The sequence below is a fragment of the Setaria italica genome, chromosome I (genome assembly GCF_000263155.2).
Source record: "Setaria italica strain Yugu1 chromosome I, Setaria_italica_v2.0, whole genome shotgun sequence".
NCBI lineage: Eukaryota > Viridiplantae > Streptophyta > Magnoliopsida > Poales > Poaceae > Setaria > Setaria italica.
The window spans coordinates 28,559,404-28,580,467 of record NC_028450.1 but is presented as its reverse complement, the minus strand read 5'-3'; the positions used below and the strand labels follow the sequence as shown (position 1 = coordinate 28,580,467).

The window sequence follows — 21,064 nt, the reverse complement described above, 5'->3', positions numbered from 1 at the left end:
AGGAGAGATATGGCAACTCTTAACTTCAGATTTTGCTTGCCAAGAGGAATGCAATGCAGAAGCTGTTAACTCATGGATTACAGGCTTGACGATTTTGCTGGCCTGGGTGATGATCTGTTTCTGCGTTGCCCTCGGCCATTCTTGGCACGCTTTGATGTGTCCTAATTCACTACTGAATCAGCAGAGATTTCATAGACGGTCACCAAATCTCTGGGATCCGGAAAGCAGGTTAATGCACGCTCCCCAGTCATTTTGGCCTGCAGTGCACTGTGCGCATGCTCAGCCCGTGCTCTCAGGCTACAAATAGGCGGCCCCAAAGAACGGAGCCGAGCACACACCAGCAGCACGCATCCAAAACGAAGCGGCGCTACTGCGCTAGCTCTCGCGCACCACACGGTTCTCGGCCGGGGTTCGCGTCTTGCAAAGAAGTCGCAACCAACTAGCTAGCCTAGGCAAGTCTCGGCGTGCGTGTTGCCACGGGAGATGGGCTCCAAGATCATCGTGGGCGCCCTGGTGCTGGCGCTCCTGGTGATGGGCGCGGCCGAGGCCCAGATCCTGCCGACCCCGTGCTGCCGCATCGACTGCTGCGACGGCAAGCCCGAGTGCTGCGCTGCGGGCCCCTATATGGCGGCCGTGGACTACGCCGCCGCGGCCACTAGCCCGACGGCCGATGTGGACGGCGTCGTCGTCAGAAACGCCAGGGCTCGGCCGGCCGGTGCGGGTCGCAAGGTCGGCGCCGGAAACTAGAGGGAGGTCTAAGTAGTAGTAGCTCGCAGGCCTCCCGTCCTGGCTCGCGAGAGGTCGGACGCCGGGTACTGCTCCTTCTGTGTGGGTGTGTGTTCTACTTCTACCTCCCTACTAGTATGTTGCCCAGCACGGGCAGCGTCTGGCTCTGGTGTTAGGAAAGGTTGCCCGTTTCTTTCCTGTTCCGTTTTAGCTTTGTTGCTTTGGTACTGTAATATGTAACTCAACGTGCTGTACTGAATCTGTGTTGCCTAAGGCCTCGTTCGTTTCGGCTGGAACGGTTCGAAACGTGGCCTGTTCCACCCGGATCGAATAGACCCGGTTCAAAACCAGGCCGGACCAAAAATGGTTGTTCGGTTTGATACGGCCCGGAATGAAAACGGGCCTGGATTGGAATTCTCCTTCACTATGCGGTCCGGATCGGATCCGTATGTTCTCACCTCCGGATCGAAACCAGCGGACGGCGCTAGCGGCGCGAGGCTCCACGAGGCGCGGCTCCGCTGGCGGCGCGCAAGGCGACGCGGCGGCGGCGCGAGGTGGCGGCGGGGCGACGCGAGGTGACGGCGTGGTGGCATGGGACATCTTCGATGGCTACCACCGCGACGACGGCCGCCGCCTTCTCGCCGGTGAGCTGACCCAAGATCTTTGAGCAAGGGTGGGTACATCCATCATTGTTGGCCGGTCGGCCGGCCAGGCATCGCTTTTCGCGTTGATGGCCGGCCTAGGTCGTCCGTGTCTAGGTGGTTGTAGTTGCAGGTCAGGCAGGCAGCAAGGTGGTTAGCAGTTGAGCTTAGCTATCGAACGGCATCCTTCGTCGTGGATCTGTTCCTTTCTTCCTAGGTCCATCTGACTCCATTCTCCGCTGGAATTGGAGCACCTGCTTCTTGGCTACCAACCATGGATTTCCAGGGATCTTGGGTCTGCTTGCTCACAAATTGCATATAAGTATCTTGTGCAATAGTTTGTGACCCAGTGAGATCCCAGCTAACTACTTGATAGGATTTCTTGTTTGATGTGGTTCTTGTTTGATAGTATTAGTTGAGGTGAAAAAGGATCAGGTAGATCTGTAGGGACACATGGAGTGCCATCTACAGTTTCAATTTCAATGGCTGCTCCATCTAAATGTGCCCATTTAGTTCTGACACGGTCACACAACAGCTCTTTTTTCTAGAGTTTGTGAGGAAATCAGGCATGCAAGATCACTTGTACATTTTCTCACATGATGTATCATGTTAATCACAAAACTATAGAAATTTGGTTATATGCTGTGTGGATAGTGAGAGAAAAATGTTGCACGCCTTGCGATAGATAAGTGCCACATTGGATGTGATTCATAATGAGTAAACTAAGAGCTGGGTTATCTTGATTAATCAGGGGTTGCAGTGTCGTGCGCCTTTCAGTTATGTCACATTGTTGTCTGAAGTAAAACTGAAGGTGATGTCGCCATTAGCCTACCCTGAAATGAATAGCCCAGCTGCACACTTCACATGATCTTGGATTGTTGTAGTAAAGGCCAGTAGCTGCAAGCCTGCAAGTGCAGCCTGCAACATCCTATATGAGTTTCTTTGCTATCAGGTAATTGATGCGTTTGAACAGTTGGTAGCAGGATCAATGCAGAGAGACAGCTTCTGCATGTCTGCTGGATTCTGCAGGTTCAGTATAATTGAGTATAGTGTCTTAAAAAAACTTCTAGGAACAATATGCTTGCTTTGTCAATCAAATTGCTCTTGAAGCAAAGATTATAGTCAGTTATTGCAGCCTTGTGCTATTTTGTCAAGTGCTTTCCCTTTATACATAATAATGACATGCCAAACTGACATCCACTTTGTTACTTAGGGAATGTTTAGTGCAGCAAACACCTGACCTGTCATTTATATTTGTGCTTGTACCTGTCATGTATTTTGATGCTTATTGTCTAAATGCAATTGCAGTTTTGTACATCAGCACAACGAAGCGGACCCTCTCCGATGGCGCATAGACTCGAGTGGAGCCCTTCCTTTTCTGTCGTGTAACTCCAAACAACTAGTCATTTTTTTCTCACTTGATTAAAATTTGTGTATGGCTGAAGTAGTTTGTCACAAAGTTTCAGTGAACAATGTCCTACAAAAAATATTTATCTGAACAACGTGAATTGAACAATTTTTTTGTGATCAAATAGCTCTACTGAAATGGCTCTAGCCCTGAAATAATTCTTGTACAGCTGAACATATTATTGTGGGCTTGGAATAGTTCTGAGCTTGGAATGGTTCTTGGCCGGGATCAAGTGAACGACCTGGATCCATTTGATCCTGGCCTGGAACGGTTCCTGGACTGGATCCATTCCAAAAGAAACGAACGAGGCCTAAGATGGATGCATAATGGCCGTCGGCGGATGTGTGGTATCAAAATTTATGTAAGCGTGTGCATGTTCAGCGTGCAAGAGTTTCAAAGGGAGTTTCTTTTTGGGAACGTGTACGTTGGTCGGCTGCAGAGGTGCATACACACGCCTGAAGCCATCTCCGCTAGGTGGTAAGATTTGAGTAAAATACATGAATAGCCATTGTACTTGTCTTTATGTTTCAGTTTTGCTATCATACTAAATCGTGGCCATTAAACTCGCTTGACTATACTGATACGGTCACTAGGTCCTTAATTGTATGTATTCCGAATTAAATTTAGCTGTCTGGTCATCAAATGCTGTCAAATTGTGGTATGTACATAGCGTTTTCAATTTTTTCCAACATGTATCATTAACAAATGTTTATATGTACAAAGATTGTAAACACACTGGAAGCTAGATGGCCAACTAATTTTATTGCTCATGTTTCATGGATCTCTAATATCAATTGTTGGCAACTTCAGCTGGTAGTCCTAGATTACTAGGGTATTTGTGTTCGGCAAGAGAATCGAAGGTGAGAACACGCTCAAGCAAGGCTCGTTCGCACACAAGGATTTAGTCAGGTTTATGCCCCTGAGTAGGCGAGCTTCACCGACAAAGCAAGGTTGAGCTCCAGGCTTGTGGCGACATAACAAACTAGAGTTGATGATTAGGATATAGTGCGTTGGGAGTGTTTGGAAATTAAGCAACATCTCTGTTCATTCGTCGCTTTATTTTTGTGACATGAACAATGCAATCAGTAAAAGGCAACGGTGAGATGTGTCTTATTTGTTCATCTTTTAGCATGTGAAGATGAGGTTTGGCTGATTCGATCATCATGTGAATTGCCGTCTCCTTGTTCTCCATATAGACGAGTGATTGTTTTCTCGTCAGAATATAGAAGGGGCTACAGATGATTGTTATAGGTGGAAGAGTCTGCAATAGAGAGGGATGTAAATACAAAAGAGAAAGTGAAGGGAAAAAATGTTTGTTGTTATGCACTGTTTGTTCAGTGTCCATTACGAGTTTGCTGCAACTTATATTGTCTATGTTCTTTTTCATGCAAAATTCATATATTGGTCTTGTATAATTGTCTTATGTTTTATGTGAAATTCATTTATCGGTATTTGTTAATATGTTTTATGATATTTGAAATAGGTATCAAGCGCAAAAACGATTATCGTTGAGTTTTCCCTTCCTAATTTAAATTTCCCTTTCGTTGATCTCTCGCCGTTCTACGCCCAGAGCAATAAGAGCTGTGTCCACACAGGCGCACAAGCTCCCTGTTGTTTTGCTTATTTCTCTCAGTTACTTGGTGTAGACCATTTTATCTACTAAATGTAAAGATATGACAGCACAGTTGGAGCCTTAACTTTGCTAACGGGTTTTGGATGTACACTTCTTGACGTATGTTGGATGTCGACAGATATTGGGTTGCTAAATCTGTCAGTTTTCCTTTGTATAGGTTTAAGCTTGTGATTTGTCAAAAATTTGATAGATCTAGACAACAAAAATCTGTCGACAGATGACTAGACAGTCCATTATTATTTTTACTATAACCATGGTTCCAGTCCATGGCCTGTTTTTTTTCCTTTTCTTCTTGTTCGTTTCGATAAAGTGAACAGAATGCTCTTTCGTTATATTTTATTTCCTATTTTATTTTTATTTCTAATGCTCCTGTATATATTTATTCTCCGACATATAGGTTGTGTTTCTTTTTCTTTTCTTATTTATTCTTGATTCTTCCCTTATTTTATATTTTTCTATGAACTAAGTGTGCGAGTGCTATAAACACACTATTGTTTTTGTTTTCTTCAAGTTTTCCTTCTTATTTTCTGTTTATCTATGAACTAACTGCGCAAGTGCTATAAAGACACTGATATTTGATATTTATTTTTCATATTTTCTTCTCATTTTCCCTTATTCCCTATTTATTTTTTATTTTATTCTTCTATTTCTTCTTCCAGTTTTTATCCATTCTTCATCTATCTAATTCTCTTATCATATTTTTATTTAGTTTTCATTCTTTCATTCCTTACTATATTTAAATTTATTCATTTACTTTTTTCATGGACTACCACATTTTTTGTATATCCACAATGTATTTGTTCCAAGTGTACAAATTTTGTTCGTTGAGTTTATATAACTTATTCTATTTGTATAAAATACTTATTTTATGAGTTCATGTAATGTTTTCCAAATTAAATAATCCATTCTTACAAGCTATCAATAACTTTTCTAACTTCATACCCCTATTAATTTTACTAAATAGGAGGCAAAATTGTTTCAAACAAGATATGAACATAATTTCAAAAGCGGAAGCAATAAGGACATGAGAATAATTCATATGTATTTTACACATGAATAATTTAACAATAGAAGACATGAAAATAATCACAATTCTATTTATACAACTATTGGAGTATAGTGATTTTATTTTATATGTATAAAAAGAAACACATACACATCATGTTGGAATACGCAATGTATATTTTGAATATTTTCGTAGTCTATCAGGATAATAGATCCTACGCATGGGATAAAATCTTCTTTTCATGGCAAAGCAAATAAATTCTAGAAGATATTTTGAATGGTAGGAAAATTCAGTCTTTGACTTTACAGTACCACATGGTGCCTAGTAGGGCATGTTGGATTTCATAGAGGGCTATGGTATGCTACAAGTGTACTGGCAGTGGACATGTTTTTCGAAATATGTTTATTTTTTTCCCTTTGCAACACAAGTAGTGGCCAAAATGACTCGTTCAAGCTTTGACAATCCATAAAATGTATCAATACACCTCCACCTTGTCTACGCAAATCAACATGTAAATGATAGCCAAACGTAATAAAGAACATGTGTGGAATTGCATTAAAAAATTGTAACCATTCTATCAATTTAATTTCGAATATTGGAATAATCAAGACTCATTGTTTTGATTCACATATCCACCTCGGTTCTCACTAGCCTTACTTTTTTTGGTTGCTCTTATTTAGATAATTAAGCACATCAGAGTGCAATATCGAGAATTCCACATTCCTTACAAGTGTTATGAGAAGTATAGACAATACTTTTATAAAGGCTCTTTCACATTTAAGTCTTTTGCGAATCAACATTCTTCTTCTTATACGGTGTCATACCCTACATCATGATTATACGGTTCAGATCCAGAAAGAACAAATTGCCCCGCTCAAAACACCCTGCACTAAATTATTACAAAATTAGAAAAACTAATTCCATGTAAAATGGTCATGTGCCACAAAATTACACCATCTAGCATAATAGTTCCAATTTCACTAATAGTAACAAGTTCTATCTGCAAAGTAGAAAATAATATAAATATAATAGCCTAGCATCATGTAAGGTAATCATAATAATGAAATCTTTTATAACACAGTATAGAACAAGATTTATTCATGTATCAAACCAACAACAATAAATATTGAAAATGGTAAATATTGTCATCAGCTTCCTGCACATGTATGCACGTATAGATACACATTAGCAAATACACCAATATCATTCTCTATCACATACTCAAAATCCTTCCAAAATACCCCATCCTTAATGTCATAATTGTTGATATTTTTTGGTCAACTAATAGCTGCTTAGATAGCTTTTTAAGCTTTTGAATATGAAGAAAACTAATTGCTTATATGGCCCTAATAGTTGCAAAGGATAATCATTGTCCTAATAGTAATTAACAATTTGATAAGACATCACAAATAGCATCTTGAAATAGCTTCTGTAAAAATCACCACAACGAACTAACAATCTCTAATAAACTATTAGGTTAAAGATTGAAATTCAATTACTATTTCCCATTAACACATGGATGAATCATAATTGACTGATAATATCAAGCCATATGTCAAATTCTCATATCCCATGACATACTTGACTTCATAGATGATACAATTTCTTTGCATCATCTCTCTGTAGCACATACGTCCCATGATATATTTGACATTATAGAGGGCATAGACGAAGGGAGAATTGATGCTAGACGAGCTACAACGATGATGGCATGGAATGTGGCGGTGGCGTTGTGGTGGAGCGAGAGGGGAGGATGGAGAAATGAGAGAAGATGGAAAGGAATAGGGGAGTGCCACCGCGCGCCGACGACTGCCAAGGCCACCGACGATGAGAACAGGCGATACACGGTTCACCCCCATGTGGTCTGGGGGTGATGCGTGGAGGCTCTGAAGGGATCCTTAGCTCAGAGGATAAGAATCTAGCTGTTAGCTTTGGTGGATTGCAGCTCCTTCTCTAGAGGTGGATATAAGGGGAGGGCTAGCGAAAAGAGGAAGAACGACTAAGGTATAGGAGGAGGAAGAAGAAAGCCCTCCATAACTTCGAACCTTACCTCTGCCACTGCTTTTGTAGTCCTGAGCAGGCCCGTATATCACCTATGGCAAGTGGGCCGACTGCACCAGGCCTCCAAAATTTTGGGGCCCCCATGTGTCGACCTCCCTCTGGTAGTCTGGTGCCTGGTGGCCTCTGTAACTTTGTTCCTGGCTGCATCTGCAATTTTGCATGCGACCAGCGGACCAGGCTTGCATGCAACTTTTTGATTTTTTGGCCTGGAGAATCTGTTGCGTCATTGGCTCATTGCGTATTGCCGGACCAGGAGTCCATAACCGTCCGATAGACCGATACTCCGATTAGCAGGCCTGGCCTACCGCTGCCGCCTGCTGTCTGCCGATTAGGATTCTAAATCTAATCGCCAGATCGCGTGAGCGCCGCCAGCCGCCGCAATCTTGCCGAGTCACCATCTTGCCGAGCTGCGCGCGAACTGCGATTCTGCGAAGCTACCGCCGCAATCAAACCTGCATGCAGGCAGCGACTCCACCTCTGGGGCTCTGACGGCAGGTCTGACTTCTTCACAACAGAAGCTACCGCGTGAAGGCGTGAGCACGTGATTCGCTGAGAAGGTGCAGGTAATGTAATACTGTGCCTATTTCGAAGAATACTAGAAGAATGATGCTTTTTAATGGAAGCTAAGAACTTATCAGTAAGTAAGATTCGTCATTTAATCGTTTTGTATGAATACTTATGGTATTACATGAGGAAGTCTACATGCATTTTAGCTATTTGTATTTTATAAATATAGGCCCTACTTTATATTTTGCACCAGGGCCACAAAAATGTAGGTACGGGCGTGGTCCTGAGTAGGCCAAAGGCACTTTGGTAATGTCACTTACAAAACTGTAGCAACACACCTGGTGTGAGCTTCTATGTATTTGCTTATGTAAGCATCAAGCTTCCAGGGGCAGACCTAAGGTCCATCGAGCCTGGGCACCTGTCCAGGATCCTTGTTGAGCGTCCTAAGGGAGAAATGACTCGTGCCATTGACAGCCAACTAAAACACATGTAGTCCAATACGATGAATCACGTCGAGCCAGGAGATTGAGCTTGCCTCCTGCACGGGGCCTCGAGCAGGCTTGCTAGCTGCGACCGGAACTCATCATCGTGAACACGTGCACAGGCTTGAAGGCTTGAAGCCATTGCGGCCTCTTGTCGCCGGCATCACTATGTAGCCATTGGCAGACGCGGTACAAGGAGATGAGCGCCTCCACAAGCATAATCGGCATCCATCTTAAGATGGAACTAATGTATCGCGATGACTAAGGCAACTATCCTATAGCGTATCTCCATGATTTTAATCTAAGATATCGAGGATAGCTTCCTCTTCTGTTGCATGCCACAACTTTCTGTTGCCACTCTTGTACTATATATCTTCACCGTTCTATCAGTGCAAACTGTTGCGTGTTTTCCAAACTATCTCACACTTTCAGGATGACAAGAAGCGGAACCCTAGCTAAGCTGGTTTTTTGCTCTTGATCGCTACCGAATAACTAGATGGATGGATCATTTGGATCATCACTCTTCATTAGTGCCCTATTTACTTCTTCATGGTGTCTCCTCTGGGGATACACTACTAGACTTTTGGTGCAAACTGTGTTAATGAATTAGTGTGGTATTGAGACAATTTATGTGGCGTCTTTATTTTCCTAATGTATTTATATTGGTATATTCACATGTATAGTGAACATGTTTAGTTCCAAAACTACCAAATTTGTCAACTTTGCTTTTGTTAGCGGTCAATATCTTTGTGGGAATTTATTATGGGTTGCTATGTTCACTCAGGCTAAAAAAATCCTGGGTCCGCCACTGAAGGCTTCTCTATGCGTACGCTGATATAAGTAGTATTGCTTTGATCCAGCATGTGTGGCCCCACCACACTGGATTATTATTTATAGCATTTCATAAAATTGGCCTAGCTTTGTCCATGTATGTTCTAGACCATCAGTACGAGCAACCAAGCAAGCTCTCCGTAACACTACAGGTAGTCCTAGCAATGAACTTTTCCGAATGCAAAGACACAAATTGAAATATTATGACCACATGGCTAGAAAAATGACCTTAGTACCAGTCATATTTCGACCCGGTACTAATGCTAATATTAGTACTGGGTCCAAATTTAGTAGCTCCCGAAGGTATTTTAAGTATCGGGTGGTGTTATAACCCAATACTAAAGGTCGGTCCTCATGGCTATTTAACAAATTTTTTCTTTATTTTTTTTTTGGCACAAAACAATTTAGGACCGGTTAATAATACCAACCGATAATAATAGGTTAGTACCGGGTGGATGACCGGGTACTGAAAGGATCATTTTAGTACCAATATAACAATACCGGTATCGCAACGGGTACTAAACGGGTTCAGAGTCGGTAATAAAGCTCACCTCTCTGGCAGTGGCCATGGAGTATTTTTCGCAGTACTGTCGTACACGTATCGTCCATACATGAAACGTACTGTCGTACTGCAATGAATCCACATGCAGCACGCTATTATTTCCCGTGTTCTTCAGACTTGTAGTTCAAGTCTATATATGACACGCCACCGTGTGACAGCACTACAAGAGACGAGTTGCATACTTGCATGCACCATTTGTATGCTCAAGCTGCTGTCTAGTTGTAGAGAGCTAGTCAACTAGAAGGAGAACTTGAACACCATGTCATGCTTGTACACCTGCCCCGGCCTCACGATCTGCGACGGGAAGCCCGGGTGGTTCACGGCGTCGGGGAACCCCTGCGTCTCCATGCACAGAGCGCCGTACCTCTCGTACACGCTGCCGCCCTTGCCCCTGACGCCGCCGAGCCCGTTGGCGGTGTAGAACTGCACGCCGGGCTGGTCCGCCCACAGCTCCATCGCCCGCCCCGTCGCGCCGTCCCGGACGCGCGCCACCGGCCGCAGGGACGTCGCCGCCGTGCCGCTATCGTCGGCGCCGTCCACGGCGTAGTTGGTGTCGTAGCCCGCGACGCCGCCGCGCAGGAGCTCGGCCAGGCGCGCGCCCACGGGTGCCGGCGCGCGGAAGTCGTAGGGCGTGCCGGCGACGGGCGCCAGCGCGCCCGTGGGGATGAGCGCGGCGTCCACCGGCGTGTACCGCGACGCGAGGAGCTGCACTGTCTCGCCGAGGACGGGGCCGCTGCCGTGGCCGCCGAGGTTCCAGTAGGCGTGGTGCGCGAGGTTCACCGGGGTGGCACTGCCCCGCGCCGTGGCGTTCATGCGCACGCTCAGCACGTGCGGGGGCGAGAGCCGGTACGTCACGTACACGTCCAGGTCGCCGGGGAAACCTGCATTCACGTACAGCATCGCAAAGACAACGCATTAACCTAGCTAAGCCGGCCAGAGCAAACGCATTATATTGCTGGGTGGGAAAACAAACGTTTCAATGATGGCTACACCTACACTAGTGGATATAGTGCGCCTGGAATGAGGCTAGCTCACACTGCTGTTGCAGGTTGCTGCAGTATGGACCGTATGGTTGAGGGGGTGTTTGGCAACACCCTGTTAAAGTTTAACACCTGTCACATCGGATGTTTAGATGCTAATTAGGAGTATTAAACATAGGCTAATTACAAAACTAATTGCACAGATGGAGTATAATTCGCGAGACGAATCTATTAAGCCTAATTAGTCCATGATTTGACAGTGTGGTGCTACAGTAACCATTTGCTAATGATGAATTAATTAGGCTTAATAGATTCGTCTCGCGAATTAGGACAGGGTTCTGCAATTAGTTTTATAATTAGCTCATGTTTAGTCCTCCTAATTAGCATCCGAACATCCGATGTGACACTGTTAAAGTTTAGCACCTCGTATCCAAACACCCCCCAGGAAAAGCGCAAATGCGTGTGCAGGAAAAACACCTTTTCCAATGTGATGACAGTGGACCACATATTGCTGTGGGCTGCACTACGAGGTTTTTCACTCCGGCACTCATGTACTGGGTGACGTATTCCATGCCATCAATACAAAAGGAGCTGTTCATAAGAAGGAGCATCTACATCTCACTGGATATTTCAAACCTAATTACACACTCTGAATTTTAGGGCCAATCACCTATTTGATCCAATAATTCTCATCACGGCTCTGTTTGGAACAAATTAAATCTTACTTAAGACCAAAATAAGCTGAAATTGGAAGTCAAACAGCCTGCTTTTTTTAAAAGCTTCTCCTGACCACGCTTGACGCTTCTCCCGCTCCTATTTGTACTAAAACACAGAAGCTGATCAGCTTCAGCTTCCCCTTTTTTAAAGGAGGTACTGTTAACTGTTCGACCTAACCTTAATATCTCCGATGCTCTAGTTGCAGACATTCTAAACGAACAATTCCACTGATCCACACAGCTAGAGTAAATGCGCTCCCACGAACAGATGCACAATGTTCCAAATAACGAAAAGGAACGAACACACTGTACCTTGCTCCCCATCGAAGCTATGGTAGTAGAGACTGATGTAGGGGGAGTCGCCGCCGCCGACGTGCTCCATCACCGTCCATATGACCTTGCTGAATCCCCGGTGACCACCTGGTCCGATCCCAAGAACAAGAACAGGAACGAACGCTCAGTTTTTTTTAGAAAAAAAAGAAGTGAACGAACTAACAATCACACAGCAGCTCGGAGCAACAATCCATCAGCAGAGTCTCGGTCTCGGCCGGCAGTCTCTCACCGTGGAGCGAGTTGTTGCCGTCGTTGGGGTACAGCCGGTAGGCCTTCCCGTCCAGAGTGAACCGGGCGCCGGCGACCCTGTTGGCCACGCGGCCGATCAGACCCCCGAAGTAGGCGGTGCCGTTCTGCATGTTCGGAGACAAAGACAGCCAAGTGAACTTGAAGAGAGAAAGTAAAACAATTTTGGAGCCGGATCCTATGATCGAGATGATCTCTTCTTACCACATATTCAGCGACGGTGTCGTAGCCGAGCACAACGTCGTCCAGGTTCCCTGCAACGCGAAGATCAGAATGCATGTCTCCCGTAGCCCCGGCTCCACAAAGAAGACTGTACAGAGCATGGAAGAGCAGAGTTATTACCCTTGGAGTCAGGGAGGATCACGGACATGAGAGTGGCACCCCAGTTGGTGACCTTGATGGAGAAGTCGTCGCCCCTCTTGAGCTCGTGCACGCCAACCGTCTTCCTCTCAGCCGCCGCCGCATTTCCTCCGCCGCAGAAGCACGCTGCCACGGCAAGGCACAGGGCAAGAAGAACAGGCAGCCGGAGCAGAGGCAGAGCACCTCTTGCCATCTCGCAGGTCAGCTACTCAGCTGTCGCCTTGGAAGCGCAGAGACGAAGGAGGGGATGGGTTCGCCACGACACTGCTACTTGCAAAGACGGCTAAGAATTGAAGTGGCCGATCGCGTCCTTGCATTGGTTTGTGACCCCCCTAGCTACTGCTATTCTCAGCCGGAGGAGGACAGAGCTGCGTCAGAAAGCCACTGCGCGTCCAGCGATCTGCATCGTGTTGCGCGTTTCCGTTCGCCGCCTGCTACTAGTGCTAGCTCCGGCCTGGCGCATACACATCCGGCTTCTGGATGGATGGGAAGCGGCTGCCAGCGCTACTTGCATGCGGCGCTACTGGATGGCTCGGTGGTTCTGTGATCTGCCGGATCATCATCAGCTTCGGAAACTTGTGCGTGCAGCCGTGCTGCCCTTTTCTGTGAAGGTGTCCGGACGGAGCGTGCCGAAACGACTATATGCTACATTGCTACCCACTGTATGGACCATGCCATACCTCTAGTGTGTAATTTACGCAAAAAGGTGTCATGGGACACACGGAAAAAAGTCCTAAGAACGACTCAACCACGGCACTGTCAGACGGTCAGTTACATGTAGAGACAAATGAAGCAAGCCCTCTGATCTGTGGGGTTCTCCAGATTTTTTTCCTTTTTAAATACAAAACTTTTGCATGTATAGAGATATACCTATATATCTATTCTATGTGCATATCAAATCTATGTACTTAGAAAAGCCAAAATTTAGGATGGAGGGAGTATATATTAACAAAAAGTGTTTATAGAAGCAGAAGCAAAACTGCAAAGAAAACAACGAGGAACTATGGAAATGTATCTAGCCATTCTATGCTGCCCCGGAAGTACTTCTCTAGCCTATGGATATAGCAAATTCATGCTTAAAGGAGGCTTTACATGATTCCACATACACTCGTTGTTTGAAGACAATACCAATTCTTGTTGTCCAGATACTCAGGACACAATAATTATGATTTCCAAAAAGAAAGGCTTCAAAAGCTGCTGCTTAAAAGTTTCCAAAATCTGATATAGAGAAAGATTAGGCGCAATGTGCAAATTCAGCAGGTTCAAACGTGAGTAAAATACACAGGTGCTCCATAAACTTATTATTGGGTGTCATCTAGGTTCCTAAACTCTCAAAGTGCATTTTTAGATTCATAAAATTGGCTCAAGATGCCATCCGAGTTCCTAAACTCTCAAAACACATTTTCAGTCCCCCCAACTTGTATCAGGGTGACATCCAAGTCCTTAGACTCTCAAAGTGCATTTTAAGATCCCCAATCAAGTGCCAAGCAATACATGCATAATCACTAGCATAAGGTGGTTATGAAGGCAACGAGCGAGGAGGAAGCATTGCCATCAGCGATAGGTGACAAGTTTTAAGATTTGAAAATATTTTTGAGAATTTAGGGACTCGGATGAAACCTGAGGACAAGTTTGGAGGGCCTAAATATGCACTTTGAGAGTTTAGGGACCCAGATGACACCTTGAGATAAGTTTGGGGACCTGAAAATATATTTTGAGAGTTTAGGGACCCGGATGACACCACAAGACAAGTTCAGGAACTGCTGGTGTGTTTTACTCTTCAAAAGTTCTTATGAGAAAGGGCATCGGAGAAAAAAGATGTTGCAGAGATTCAACCTCATTGTTTGGACATAAACACTATTATAGCTCTGAAGTTTCATATTTTCCCTTCTAAGAAGTTCTCTTGTGTTTAGCCTGTCTTCGAAAAGGAGCCGGAAGAGAATTTTGTACTTGAGCTGAAATGAACTCTTGCGGACCTTGCTACGAAAGGAGGAACGCCATCACTTGGCCACGACGCGTGCCAAACATTGGAAGTCACGGTGGTAAACATCTTTGCCAAAAATTGGAACTCACCACGGTGGTGAACATCTTTGCTTGATAGCGGCTTAGTGACAGGATATGCGCTTAAAGTTTTGTCATGTCAAGGTAGATTTGTCTCACTTTGTGCTTCCCATTTGAATCAAAGTTGTAATAATGAATGGATGGGATACTTTTATTCTTCTATCTAAAAAAATTAACTCTTCCAGAGCCATGGCCCTTGAGTATACCTGGTGTATGTATGACACTATGCCATTTTATGATTTTGTATGCTTTTGAACTATAAAGTCCATTTCAACAAATATATGTCCATCTTCCATCGGTGTCCAGTGAGGTTCTCAGGAATCAAGATTACATGTTCCTCTTCATGACGGTGATGCTAATGGCCCTGCTACCACTAGAAACTCGGACAGAGTCAAGCAAAAACATTGCAAAGAGTCAAACTTTTGGTAAACAATCACTAGACCAACTTCAAATGCCACAAACCCATAAAAGCCTATTTCACATCACACAATCATCTGCATCAAGAGGTACAGTTCGATCGTCAGCTGATATTTCAGCAGAGTGTTGCAAGAAGTACAATTTGATGGTTGATCATTACCCATTGATCTTATTCACAACAACTGCAGCTACAAAGCTTTCCAATCCCAAAAGCTTTGGGACCTGCCACGAATAACTCGACATGTATGTAACAGCCCCCGACACATCCATGTCTTAGCCTTTTATGACACAAGGGGACCAAAACTAACCTAAGTTCGCCATATAAGTTCGATTTGCATACAAGAGCATGTTTTATAGACAGCCAATCTAACAGCTACGATAAAAAAGAAATACTAGTAGTTTTTTCCTCTTTGTTTTTTGAAGAAAAAGAGCTGTAGAAGAAGAGAAATCGAGCCTCAAGAGCGTTGCCTGCTTCAGAGCCTGTCGACGTCGACGTTCCGGAAGCTCCCGCCAAGCAACGACAGGAGGCCGCCGCCGTGCACCCTCCCCTCGGGGACGGCGACCACCCCTCCCTCTCTGCTCCTCTCCGGTGCCGGCGCGGCTGGCGTCAAGGACTTCATAGAGTGGGGGACCAGCACCTGGGGAGGGATCAGCTCCAGCCTCCCCACCGCCAGCACGGGCGAGCCGTCGCCGCAGTCCGACACAGTGCTCACCCCGGACGACGAGTACTCGTTGTTGTTCATGTTGGCGGCGCTGGCGGACCGGACGATGCCGTGGAAGAGGCCCGGCCCGATCATGCCCGCGCCCGCGCCGCCGCATCGGTGCTGCTGCGAGGCCACCAGCGTGCCGTGAGCCGCGCAGAGGCCGCTCCGGCCGCGCGCGAACTTCTCGCAGCCGCCGCCGAAGACGCACCGCTTCCCGCCGCCGTGGGCCTTGCAGTACTCGGTGCTGCCCTGGGCGCTCTTGCCGCACCCGTCCACCCGGCACCGCTTGCCGCCACCGTGCTTGACGCACCGGTCCGTGCGCCCGCGCGCGCTTTTGCCGCACCCGGGCACGGCGCACCGCTTCCCGCCGCCGTGCGCCACGCAGAACTCCGTGCCGCCGTGGACGCTCTTCGGGCACACGCCGCCGCCCTCGTACATGCACCGCTTCCCGCCGCCGTGTGCCTTGCACAGCGGCGTGCTGCCCTCGGCGCCCTTGGCGCACCCCTCGAAGACGCACCGCTTACCACCGCCGTGCGCCTTGCAGTAGAGCGTGCTGCCCTGCGCGCCCTTGCGGCAGTCCGGGTACTGGCAACGCCGGCCGCCGCCGTGGGAGATGCACAGCCCGACCCGCCCCTCGGCGCTCCTGATGCATCCCTCCACCGAGCACCGCTTCCCGCCGCCGTGCTTGATGCACCGCCCGGACTTGCCACGCGCGGCTTTAGGACAGCCAGCGTAGCCGCACCGGCGACCGCCGCCATGGGCGATGCAGTGATCCGTCTTCCCTTCAGCGCTCTTGGTGCAGCCGAGCTGCAGGCACCGGCGTCCGCCGCCGTGGGCCTTGCAGTAGGCTGTGCGGCTCTCGGCGCCCTTGTGACACCCGGGCTTCTGGCACCTCTGCCCGCCGCCATGGGCGATGCACAGGCCCGACGCACCCCGCGCGCCCTTGGAGCACCCTTTGAACCTGCACTTCTTGGGGTGCCGGCGATGAGCCTGCTGTCCGGGATTGCTTACCACTGTCACAACATCGGAGCTCACGCCAAACGAAGCCTCCGTCGTGGATGCCGAAGGTTCAGTGCTGAGCCGAAAACCATCGTGATCACGAACAGTACTATCGTAACTGTTGTCTGTGTGATCTACCAAACCCTGTGCCTCTTCGACTGCTACATAGTCTGGCCGAGGAGCGAGGACAGTGGATGGCATGAAGCCACCGGGCGCTTCTCCTGGCCGACGTTGAGCCCTCATCGACAGCGCCAAAGGAAATGATGTGGCCGGTAGGCATTTCTTTGTGTTGAATTGCTCCAGCATTGCAGCCCTGGCGAACCCCAAGGCTCAGCGTCCCTGGATCAGTAAAGGAGAAGCTCTGGCCAAACAAAGTCACAGGTGCTCTCGACTTGTCTACTCCAGCAGGATGCTGGTCAGCAGAATTAACCTCTGGCGTTGTTCCCAGTCCAAGGACTAGTCTGCACCCATCATCCTGCGCAGGCGCATGGCTCGACCTCCGCAGACCTCTCTGGCCATGGCTGTAGCTGTTGTCCATTGCTGAACCCAACCGGTCTAGGCCAAATGTTATCTGACTCTGACCATGGCTGCCTGATGTGTAGCCTGTCATCGAGAAACCAATCGACACTGCAGAATCATCCATCAGAGGCTGGTTTCTGCGGTGGAGGATACCCGCAAAACCGTTATTCATCTAAGCTAGATGCTTTGCAATATAGTGAAGGTGGAAGAGCAACAATGAGGAGAGTATTTCTGGACAGTGAGATCAGGGGTTTACTGATCTCTTATATGTGCGCTGTCGAGTAGACGAAGTGAAAGAATATCAGCAGCAGTGAAGTACCATCTGATCCACCACTAACAAAGCCTGATGTGTCTGCCCGGTCCATTACTGTCTTGCTGCAGTATAAAAATTGTGATCCAGGAGGTACTTGACCTCTGACAGACTAAACCATATAGCGATGTTCACTGACAGTTGATCGTCAAGAAGAAGCAGAGGAATCCAGTTGCTCTGTGCCAGTGATATCTTCAGAATAGAACACTGCAACAAGGAGTGGAAATGTAGTTGAGATTCTGTTCTAGAAAAAAAACTTAGGCCCTAGCAAGCGAAAATTTCACAGCAGCATAATTACTACTGCGTGAAATTCTTGCATTCCGAACATATGGTGCTCAACAATTTACAGTGGTTCATTGTTAGTATTTAATGTCCACACCACCCATCGCGTCATATGGTTGTGCGTAACTACAGAACTATGGATGGAAGGAAAATGTCTATTTTACTGCACTTGACAAAAGCTGACTCGGTATAAGGAGATCAAGGACCAATCATAATCAGGAAGAACGTTGACCAGGAACTTTTTCATTAATAGGCCAATAATTTGTGGCAAACCAGAGGAAGATGATGGTACAATTGAAGGTAACTAGCAAAGTAAAACATACTGTCATAACTATTCTACTTGTGTCCGATAGATGGTTTTTTTTTCTTTTTCCAATAATTAATTGTACCTTGTGTGTTAGACTTTTAGTTTGGATGAAGAAGAAAAATATGTTAAACACAAACATAACATGAGTCCGAAACAAAATAAAAATCAATGAAGATCACCATGATTACTTGAGAACGAGAGTATGCACAATATACAGGTATGTTAAAATCTTCAGTTCTTCAAAAGAAGATACGTTGACATCTCGGCTGAACAAGTTGACTTTCCTAGCTATCAATCCCTAGATAGGCTACGCTAAAAATCTCGAGAAAACCAAATGGATTTCACCTAACTTAATGCATGATTGTTCCTGAATCAGTCAGTGATGGTACCAGCCCGTACAAACCTTCTTATAGAACTACATAATTTGGGTTTGCTCAGGTCATACCTATGCTTGCAACCATACAAGAATCCTATACGTTACAAACAGCTGGGTCAGAGCTCATACCTTTGAGCAAATTTTCTAAGACAATAGGAAGAGCCATTCAGTTGACTCGACCGTACAGCAATTCCAATAGCCGTGGAAAAGAATATCAGGGGCACAAGAATCGGTTTGTTCAGACGAATCTCATTAGAGTCCCCAAGAACTATATCAGGCGTAGGAATTTCGTAGCAATCATGCAAGAATTATGTTAATTGCAGAAAAAAATCATGTTAAATTTGAAGTCCTAAGATAGATCTTAGGTAGTATTCTACGTAACCCTTATCCCTACAATCTTTGGAAGATGGCAAAAAGAAGAAGAAGCAGCCTACTAAGATTCAGAAACAGCGGAACATGTCGAATTGGGCTACCTACCTATACATGATGCTCGCCATGGGCAAAGTGTAGTGAATATGCTGCCACTTGCAAGGCATGGAGCAGGGCAAAAGATTGTCCTGGTTCTCAATTTTTTGAAAACCAGGTGTTGATCTAGGACGGTTTCAGGAAGATACGAAAACAGAAAAAATGTTTGGAGTAAATCTCGGTGCACTAATGGACTCTGAGACCCTTGCCTCGCCACACCTTCATCAAGTGAATGAAAAAAAAAGCAAGAAAAGAGAGAATTTCGAGTGGCCTCTGGCCTCCCGCGTGGTCTGCCTCAAATCGCGAACAGTATCCGAAGAACAGACCAAAACCTGACAAGACAACCTGAAAGAGTCCAAAACTCTTCGCACAGGACTCCCCCTACCCCCATCATAGCCCTCAACAGAGACGCACCAGATTCGTGCAGCAACTCCGGCGACCACGCAAGAAGAACCGGACTGCCGGACTTCCGGGACGAACGACATGTGCAGGACGACGGGACAGATCTGAATGAACATTCTAACCGTATTCATCCATGGCAGAAACCTCAAAAACCTCGAATCAGCGGTCAGAATCGGCGAAGAACTCACCCGCCGCAAAAGCTACCACCACATGCATGCCTAGTCTAGTCTCTAGCTAGTCTTATCATGCTCTACGCCTAGCACAAGGCAGCTGAACAAGCAAACGGCCATGGCAGAGGACCAGCAACGCCGAGCGGAATCTCGGCGAGAAAGCAGAGGCGGAGGAGAAAGGGGAGCAGGGAATCACCTCGCATCTCAGCGGAGAGGATCGCAGGCGCGGCGAGGGAGAGAGAGGAGAGAAGCCAGGGAGGGTGCAGGGAGATTTTATTATGCGGAGGCAGGCAGGGGAGAGCGTGGCCTTGGCCTCAGGCTGACGGAGCATTATGCTTGCGGTGCGGGGAGGGGACCTCGTGCGCCCGCGACGTCACATGACGGCGGCGCCTCTGCGACGCGCACCTGGCTCCAGCTGCGGCTCGCGCCGGCCGGGCGGCGGCTCCAGCCGATGCCGACGGGATGCCCCAGCCGGTGGCGTCTGTGGCCTGCGTTTAGTTGGGGGTACGTTCCGCCGGGCCGGGCCCCGCCTCCGGTGGATTGTTCGCCCCACCGCGCCAGTGCCTACTTTTGTGGAATCGCAACGGCACATCGGTTAGGTCTCGCGGGGCGAATTCGGATGGGGATGTTTTCAGCATCTCTCCGTGTTCTCTTGCAGACAAAGTCATGTTCTATTCTTTTTCCTTGGGTGGAAAAAGAAAGTGACGCTGGTTTTTGTAGGAGGTGCTCTCAACATCTCGGTAAGTTCACTTGGATGTTCAATTATCCGGAGCACCAAATTGGCATTGGGTTATGCGTCTAATTTGAAGTTATACTTTGTACTCCCGCCGTCCCAAATTGATATTCGTTTTGACTTTTCTAGATACATCACTTTTGCTATGTATCTAGATATTGTATATATATATATCTAGGTGCATATCAAAAGGTGTGTATCTAGAAAAATCAAAATGAATAATAATTTAAGATGGAGGAAGTACTATGAACCATGTGCCAACTGAACAAATACATGAACCATATTCTTGGCGGTATGACCATGACCCATATATGAGTCATGATAGCAGGAACTGCCCATAGGGCAAGTGGTCAATGCTCCAAGGGAGGAGTTCGACGAGGAGGACTTCAAACCTACCTCTTGAAAAAAGAACCCGAAAGAAGGCAGGTTAAGGGAACCATTTATGAAAATGCAAAATAGAATGGGAACTTAGGAGAATTGTTACCACAAGATATCTTTCCTCTAAAAACTATCACGACCAAAACAAACATAGTCTAAGACGCAATTAGCGACTCGCCGTAGAGTCGAATGCCATCGTGTGTACTCTTAGATCCATCGACTACTGAATCTATGGGTATTGCCCAATAATGGCAGCTTGCTTGCCAACCACATATGCTTGAAAAATTCCAAGATTCATGTAAGCCAACAAAATTCAAGCAGTACAAACAAAGCTATGTAACAAACCGTGCAAGTGAACCAAACCACCGGGGGACTGGACCAGCTCATCATCACATCGCTTTCAACGAAAAGAAGAGGTCATGAGCTGTACAAGAAAAGTCCTACGCAGC

At 46.5% G+C, this 21,064-nt stretch overlaps 1 protein-coding gene and 1 pseudogene across 1 annotated transcript; both read right to left on the bottom strand.

The window, feature by feature from the left end:
- Window positions 1-9,833: 9,833 nt before the first annotated feature.
- Window positions 9,834-12,898, bottom strand: LOC101765583 (aldose 1-epimerase). The gene is made up of 5 exons (XM_004952813.2): window positions 12,475-12,898; window positions 12,337-12,386; window positions 12,116-12,239; window positions 11,866-11,973; window positions 9,834-10,738 (listed from the first exon to the last, which is right to left on the bottom strand). Exons 1-5 carry the CDS (start codon window positions 12,683-12,685, stop codon window positions 10,095-10,097), a joined length of 1,137 nt encoding a protein of 378 aa, XP_004952870.1. The 5' UTR covers window positions 12,686-12,898; the 3' UTR covers window positions 9,834-10,094.
- Window positions 12,899-15,005: 2,107 nt separating this feature from the next.
- Window positions 15,006-19,627, bottom strand: LOC101765179 (annotated as a pseudogene).
- Window positions 19,628-21,064: the final 1,437 nt, after the last annotated feature.

Excerpts from the sequence above, each read along its gene's own strand:
- LOC101765583 (XM_004952813.2), bottom strand. The coding sequence starts at position 12,685 with ATGGCAAGAGGTGCTCTGCCTCTGCTCCGGCTGCCTGTTCTTCTTGCC. Across the intron at positions 12,387-12,474 it reads GATCCTCCCTGACTCCAAGG|GGAACCTGGACGACGTTGTG; the intron begins GTAATAACTCTG and ends TTCGCGTTGCAG. Across the intron at positions 10,739-11,865 it reads TAGCTTCGATGGGGAGCAAG|GTTTCCCCGGCGACCTGGAC; the intron begins GTACAGTGTGTT and ends ACGTGAATGCAG.